The sequence below is a fragment of the Ursus americanus genome, chromosome X (assembly GCF_024610735.1).
Source record: "Ursus americanus isolate L20-20 chromosome X, mUrsAme1.1.p, whole genome shotgun sequence".
NCBI lineage: Eukaryota > Metazoa > Chordata > Mammalia > Carnivora > Ursidae > Ursus > Ursus americanus.
The window spans coordinates 42,538,514-42,546,491 of record NC_142164.1 but is presented as its reverse complement, the minus strand read 5'-3'; the positions used below and the strand labels follow the sequence as shown (position 1 = coordinate 42,546,491).

Below are 7,978 nucleotides of genomic sequence, written 5' to 3'. Positions count from 1 at the left end.
TAGGTTGTGCAATTTGTTGGCATAGGGTTTTTCATAATATTCTCTGATAATTGTATTTCTGTGGTGTTGGTTGTTATTTCTCCTCTCTCGTGTGTGTTTTTATTTTGGGGGGGGGGGTCCTTTCTCCTTTTTTCTCGATAAGCCTGGCTAGAGGTTTGTCCATTTTACTGATCCCCCCACCCCCCCCCCCACCAAAGAACCAGCTCCCGGTTTCGTTGATCTGTTCTGTTGTGTTTTTAGTTTCTGTATCATTTATTTCTGCTCTAATCTTTATTATTTCCCTCCCTCTGCTGGTTTTAGGTTTTGTTTGTTGTTCTTTTTCTAGCTCGTTTAGGTGTTATTTGAGATTTTTCTTGCTTCTTGAGGTAGGCCTGTAATCGCTATTAACTTCCCTCTTAGGACTGCTTTTGCTGCATCCCAGAGGTATTGGACCATTGTGTTTTCATTTTCATTTGTTTCCATGTACTTTTTAATTTCCTTTTATTTCCTGGTTGAACCATTCATTGTTTAGTAGCATGTTATTTAACCTCCCTGTATCTGTGGCCTTTCCAGATATTTTCTTGTGGTTGACTTCTAGTTTCACTGAGTTGTGGTCAGGAAAGATGGGTGGCATGATTTCGATTTTGATCTTCTTGAGTTTGTTGAGGCTTGTTTGGTGGGCTAAGATGTGATCTATTCTGGAAAACGTTCCCTGTGTACTTGAAAAGAATGTGTATTCTGCTGCTTTAGGATGGAATGTTCTGAACATATCTGTTAAACCCATCAGGTCCAGTGTGTCATTGAAGGCCATTGTTTCCTTGTTGATTTTCTGTTTAGATCATCTATCCATTGACGTAAGTCAGGCATTAAAGTCCCCTCCTACTATTGTATTATTATTGATTAGTTCCTTTGTGTTTGTTATTCACTGTTTTATGTATTTGGGTGCTCCCACGTTGGGTGCATAAGTATTTACAATTGTTCTATCTTCTTATTGGAGTGTCCTCTTTATTATTACATACTGTCCTTCTTAGTCTCTTGTTACGGTCTTTGTTTTAAAGTCTAGTTTGTGCGATACAAGTATTGCTACTCCAGCTTTATTTTGACATCCATGTGCACGATAGATGTTTCTCCATCCCCTCACTTTCCAACTGCAGGTGTCTCTAGACCTAAAATGAGTCTCCTGTAGGCAGCATATAGATGGGTCTTTTTTTTTTTTTAAATCCATTCGGTCACCCTGTGTCTTTTGATTGAATGTAAATGGACTAAATGCTCCAAAGTAATTATTGATAGATATGGATTGATTGCCATTTTATTACCTGTTCTGTGGTTGTTTGTGAAGATGTTCTCTGATCTTTTCCTGTCTCTGTCTCTTTCATGTTTTGCTGATTTTCTTCAATGATATATTTGGATTCCTTTCTCTTTATTCTTTGCATATTTATTAGCGGTTTTTGATTTGTGGTTACCATTAAGTTTGTATATAACCTCTTCTGCATATATCAGTCTATGAAGTTGATGGTCACTTAAGTTTGATTCCGTTCTTGCCTCCTCTCCTCCCCATGTTTTAGGTATATATTGTTACATTTTAGTTTTCATTTATTTTTATTTTTATTTTTCTTAGAGAGGGAGAGAGTGGGGAGTGGAGAAAGGAGGTGGAGAGAGAGAGTCTTAAGGGGGTCCACACTGGCCATGGAGCCCAACGCAGGGCTCGATCCCACAAACCCAAGATCAGGACCTGAGCCAAAATCAAGAGTCGGACACGCAACCGACTGAGCCACCCAGATGGCCCTATGTTGTTACATTTTAAATCCTTTTATTTTGTGAATTCCTTGACTGCCTTTTTGCAGAAATATCCAATTTTTAGTACTTCTGTTTCTTTTCTACCTTTATACTGTCACTTCTGGTTTCTCCTTTCCACTCAAAGGGTCCCCTTTACTATTTCTTGCAGGGCGGGTTTAGTGGTCACAAGATCCTTTAGTTTTGGTTTGGCTGGGAAACTCTCTCTCTCTCCTTCTGTTCTGAATGGTAGCCTTGCTGGATAGAGTCTTCTTGGCTGCAGATTCTTTCCTTTCAGCACTCTGCATATATCACGCCACTGCCTTCCGGCTTGCAACGTTTCTCTTGAGAAGTCTCCTGCTAGTCTTAGAGGTTTTGCTTTTCCCTTGTAAATTACTGTCTTCTTTTGTCTTTCTGCTTCTTAAAATTCTCTTTATCACTATGTTTTGCCGATTTAATTACGGTATATCTTGGCATGGGTCTGTTTCTGTTGATTTTGATAGGGGTTCCCTGTGCCTCCTGGATCCGGATGTCTGCTTCCTTCCCCAGTTTAGGGAAGTTTTCAGCTATTATTTCTTCAAATACATTTTCTGCCTCCTTTTCTCTCCCTTCTTCTTCTTCTGGGACTCCTATAATGTGAATGTTATTGCATTTGGTGGAGTCACTGAGTTCCCTAAGTCTATTCTTGCTTTGTGTAATTCTTTTTTATCTCTACTGTTCAGCTTGATTCCTTTCCGTTCCTCTGTCTTCTAGGTCACCAATTCACTCCTCTGCATCTTCCATCCTGCTGTTCATTCCATCAAATGTGTTTCTCATTCTGTATGAGAGAGAAGGAGAGAGACAGAGCACAAACGGGCAGGGGCACAGGGAGAAGCAGGCTCCCCGCTGAGCAGGGAGCCAGATGTGGGGCTCGATCCCAGGACCCTGGGATCATGACCCGAGCCAAAGGCAGAGGCTTAACCGACCGAGCCACCCAGGCGCCCCTGGTGTATTTAGTTCTTGTGGATGGTATCTACTGTAAATGTGGGACGGGGTGAGCTCATTCTCCTCCTACTCTGCCATCTTCCCAAGCTCCTCTGGATTCCCATTCTTAAAAGGACTTTTTAACTAATACGATATGCATGAGACCAATGTGCATGAATAACTGAAAAACTACTGTAAGTCATATTGCCAAACAGGGCATTTTGAACCAGCAGCAATTAGCGTGACAGGAACTAAGTGACTTAGAGAAACAGAATTTTATTTTTCTAAATGGTCCACAGTCCTTTCTCTGAAAAGGCTTATGGCTCTGAAAAGAACCTTTGGCTTCAAAAATTTTGTGTCCCCATGTAAAAGGCAATTTCTAGGCACCACCCACAGGGACTTACTCGCACTTCATTTGATGGGAGCTTTCCTTGAGTATTTATGTAGCAAGCCCCCCCCACCCATCCCTTTACATATCCCTTTGGCTTTCTCTCTCTTCTGATGGGCTCGAGAAAAGGTTGGATTGCTGTAGTTTACCTAGCTTTTGTCTCACTGTTTGGCTCAGAGTGACGCGTTTCACGGGTTTCTACATTCAAATCAAAGGTTATTTAGAATTTATTTTAAAAGTTCACGTGGAACACAGAGCAGACATGATGAAATAGTGGGTTTTAGTGCGACACCTAACAGATTTCAGAGGACTGAAGTCCCCCGGTGTGTTCTCTCTCCACAGATAGATAGGAAGCTGGAAATCAATTAAATGAAAAGTACTTGCATAATCACCAACTACTTTGAAATTCAGCGTGTACCTATGGGAAAAGGAAACAAGGAAAGAAAAAAAGCCCATGCACCAGGAAGAAAACACAATGGGTATTCAAGGGCAGTACCAGTATCCTGAATCCTCCTCCGCATCAAAACATTTGCGGTAGAGGCAAGAGTCATCTTTGCTCTGGTAACTGCCAAACAGCCTCCTCTTATTTTGATGCAAAACGACAGGGACATGTCCCACTGTGGCATCTGCATGCTGACACTTCAACCACCCTGGTTTAAAAGCAAGAGCTTCAACGGAAACCCTCAGGCAGGCAGAGGATCCTACCACCTTCCCGCTCAATCTCCGGGGGGCGTGTCATAGGAAGGCTGTTATTGGTTCAGCCCTGGTCACCCCACCACCCTTTGGGCCAATGGCCGCGGATCATGTGCTGCCGGTTGCTTATTGGCTGCGGCTAGCCGAGGCTGGGAGCAGAGCTGCTCTCATTGGACCACCCCGTCATCCATGTGTAATCGCAGTTCAGGAAGATGTTGGTGTCAAAAGGGAAAGACGATAGGCTACCAAAGAACAGAATCCGATAAATCTGAATGAAGCAAAGTAGGTCTTTCACCAGGTCGGGAGCTGGAGTAGAGCATGATTCTAGATAGCTTCAGTTTTCTGCACAGTGTTTGGGTCCTCTTTTACGTATTTAATCGAATTTGAATAAGGGGGTGTGTTGAGGGAGTGTGAACAGGGTGCGTGTGAGTTTTGTTATCTGCCACAGCGCTTCCCTTGTTGCTGTACCAACACACTCAAAAAAATCTCTAGTCGAGACTACTCTACACAGGGGGGAGAAGGAGAATCCAAAAGGCAAGAAAAATTATTGTGGACACAGCTGTGACCATAAGGAGTCTGAAGAGGCTTACCTGAAGGAATGGGCCATTTAGGAAAGTAGTGAAATGCGGTATGGCCAAGGAAAATCCTAACAGACCGCACCACACGCATATATTAAAGTGGACTTGACAACGATTTGCCATGTTCTGCTCACGGTAAAAGTGTTTTAAGAACGGGCAGAATGGCGCAGGTCCAAAAACCGCTAGGCTAGGTGGCACTCTGGGGAGTTACAGGTCTTTCAGGGCCAAGTGAGGTGGCTCTGAAAAGAGCCTTTGGTTTGCGAGGTGGTCAGCTGGTCCGGAGGCAGCTCATTCGCGTCTCTGGAACCTGATGATGGCCTTGGTGGCCTCGGACACGGCGTGCTTGCCGATCTCCCCAGGCAGCAGCAGGCGCACGGCTGTCTGGATCTCCCTGGAGCTGATGGTGGAGCGCTTGGTGGAGCGAGCCAGACGAGCGGCCTCGTCGGCGATGCGCTCGAAGATGTCCTTAACGAACGAATCCATGACGCTCACGGCCTTCTTCGAGAGGCTCAGGCCCTCGTGCACCTGCTTCAGAACCCTGGGGAAGTAGGTGGCGAAACTGTCGGGGTGGGGGCGGCGGCGGCGGCCGAGGCGACCGCGACTGCGACCGCGGCCGCGGCCGCGGCCGCGGCGCCTCGGCTGCTTCTGCTTCGCGCTCTTCGGGTCGGCTGCCGAGGGCTCCTCCGTGCCCACGCTTTCCTCGGAAGAGGTCTCACAGCCAGGCTCAGCCATGTGGGGCTCGTCCTCCTTACAGCTCAGAAGGAAGGGCACTGGCGGCGCTTGACGGGGTGCTGGCCCATTTATAGCCACTGCACTTCCTGACGTCACAGGCAAGCCCTACCTGATTGGACAAAATGCAAAGCCGGGAAGCGGGTCACTGAGCCAGGTCTTGTCAGATAGGATTGCAGACCCTCGAGCTTGCCTACATTTCAGTCAGGATGGGCTACGGGAGGCCTCCGAAGTTCTTGCGATGGCCACCAGAAAATCTTTCAGACATTCTAGATGTCTGGTCACGATCTCACGGTTGGGGAATCTAGTTCAATATCGGGCTCTGCGCTGAGCTTCGAGCCTACTTGGGAATCTCTCCGCTCTCTCTGCCCCTTCCACTTCTCTCCTACCCTCGCTCTCTGTCCCTCTTTTAAAACAAAGCTTCACGTGGAAATCTGCAATAAACTACACCTTCAGACGGAGTGTTTGAAAGATTTTCTGGTGGCCACCGCAAGAACTTTAGAGGCCTCCCGATGCCCATACTGACTGAAATGAAGGCAAGCTCGAGGGTCTGCAATCCTATCTGACAAGACCTGGCTCAGTGACCCGCTTCCCGGCTTTGCATTTTGTCCAATCAGGTAGGGCTTGCCTGTGACGTCAGGAAGTGCAGTGGCTATAAATGGGCCAGCACCCCGTCAAGCGCCGCCAGTGCCCTTCCTTCTGAGCTGTAAGGAGGACGAGCCCCACATGGCTGAGCCTGGCTGTGAGACCTCTTCCGAGGAAAGCGTGGGCACGGAGGAGCCCTCGGCAGCCGACCCGAAGAGCGCGAAGCAGAAGCAGCCGAGGCGCCGCGGTCGCAGTCGCGGTCGCCTCGGCCGCCGCCGCCGCCCCCACCCCGACAGTTTCGCCACCTACTTCCCCAGGGTTCTGAAGCAGGTGCACGAGGGCCTGAGCCTCTCGAAGAAGGCCGTGAGCGTCATGGATTCGTTCGTTAAGGACATCTTCGAGCGCATCGCCGACGAGGCCGCTCGTCTGGCTCGCTCCACCAAGCGCTCCACCATCAGCTCCAGGGAGATCCAGACAGCCGTGCGCCTGCTGCTGCCTGGGGAGATCGGCAAGCACGCCGTGTCCGAGGCCACCAAGGCCATCATCAGGTTCCAGAGACGCGAATGAGCTGCCTCCGGACCAGCTGACCACCTCGCAAACCAAAGGCTCTTTTCAGAGCCACCTCACTTGGCCCTGAAAGACCTGTAACTCCCCAGAGTGCCACCTAGCCTAGCGGTTTTTGGACCTGCGCCATTCTGCCCGTTCTTAAAACACTTTTACCGTGAGCAGAACATGGCAAATCGTTGTCAAGTCCACTTTAATATATGCGTGTGGTGCGGTCTGTTAGGATTTTCCTTGGCCATACCGCATTTCACTACTTTCCTAAATGGCCCATTCCTTCAGGTAAGCCTCTTCAGACTCCTTATGGTCACAGCTGTGTCCACAATAATTTTTCTTGCCTTTTGGATTCTCCTTCTCCCCCCTGTGTAGAGTAGTCTCGACTAGAGATTTTTTTGAGTGTGTTGGTACAGCAACAAGGGAAGCGCTGTGGCAGATAACAAAACTCACACGCACCCTGTTCACACTCCCTCAACACACCCCCTTATTCAAATTCGATTAAATACGTAAAAGAGGACCCAAACACTGTGCAGAAAACTGAAGCTATCTAGAATCATGCTCTACTCCAGCTCCCGACCTGGTGAAAGACCTACTTTGCTTCATTCAGATTTATCGGATTCTGTTCTTTGGTAGCCTATCGTCTTTCCCTTTTGACACCAACATCTTCCTGAACTGCGATTACACATGGATGACGGGGTGGTCCAATGAGAGCAGCTCTGCTCCCAGCCTCGGCTAGCCGCAGCCAATAAGCAACCGGCAGCACATGATCCGCGGCCATTGGCCCAAAGGGTGGTGGGGTGACCAGGGCTGAACCAATAACAGCCTTCCTATGACACGCCCCCCGGAGATTGAGCGGGAAGGTGGTAGGATCCTCTGCCTGCCTGAGGGTTTCCGTTGAAGCTCTTGCTTTTAAACCAGGGTGGTTGAAGTGTCAGCATGCAGATGCCACAGTGGGACATGTCCCTGTCGTTTTGCATCAAAATAAGAGGAGGCTGTTTGGCAGTTACCAGAGCAAAGATGACTCTTGCCTCTACCGCAAATGTTTTGATGCGGAGGAGGATTCAGGATACTGGTACTGCCCTTGAATACCCATTGTGTTTTCTTCCTGGTGCATGGGCTTTTTTTCTTTCCTTGTTTCCTTTTCCCATAGGTACACGCTGAATTTCAAAGTAGTTGGTGATTATGCAAGTACTTTTCATTTAATTGATTTCCAGCTTCCTATCTATCTGTGGAGAGAGAACACACCGGGGGACTTCAGTCCTCTGAAATCTGTTAGGTGTCGCACTAAAACCCACTATTTCATCATGTCTGCTCTGTGTTCCACGTGAACTTTTAAAATAAATTCTAAATAACCTTTGATTTGAATGTAGAAACCCGTGAAACGCGTCACTCTGAGCCAAACAGTGAGACAAAAGCTAGGTAAACTACAGCAATCCAACCTTTTCTCGAGCCCATCAGAAGAGAGAGAAAGCCAAAGGGATATGTAAAGGGATGGGTGGGGGGGGCTTGCTACATAAATACTCAAGGAAAGCTCCCATCAAATGAAGTGCGAGTAAGTCCCTGTGGGTGGTGCCTAGAAATTGCCTTTTACATGGGGACACAAAATTTTTGAAGCCAAAGGTTCTTTTCAGAGCCATAAGCCTTTTCAGAGAAAGGACTGTGGACCATTTAGAAAAATAAAATTCTGTTTCTCTAAGTCACTTAGTTCCTGTCACGCTAATTGCTGCTGGTT

The 7,978-nt window shown here is 47.5% G+C and overlaps 1 protein-coding gene and 1 pseudogene across 1 annotated transcript; one reads left to right on the top strand and one right to left on the bottom strand.

The window, feature by feature from the left end:
* Nucleotides 1-4,662: 4,662 nt before the first annotated feature.
* LOC123795830 (uncharacterized) lies at nucleotides 4,663-5,106 on the bottom strand (annotated as a pseudogene).
* Nucleotides 5,107-5,829: 723 nt separating this feature from the next.
* On the top strand, nucleotides 5,830-6,255 carry LOC148106897 (uncharacterized). Its single transcript, XM_087859787.1, has one exon. It carries the CDS (start codon nucleotides 5,830-5,832, stop codon nucleotides 6,253-6,255), a length of 426 nt encoding a protein of 141 aa, XP_087715913.1.
* The last annotated feature ends 1,723 nt before the right edge of the window (nucleotides 6,256-7,978 follow it).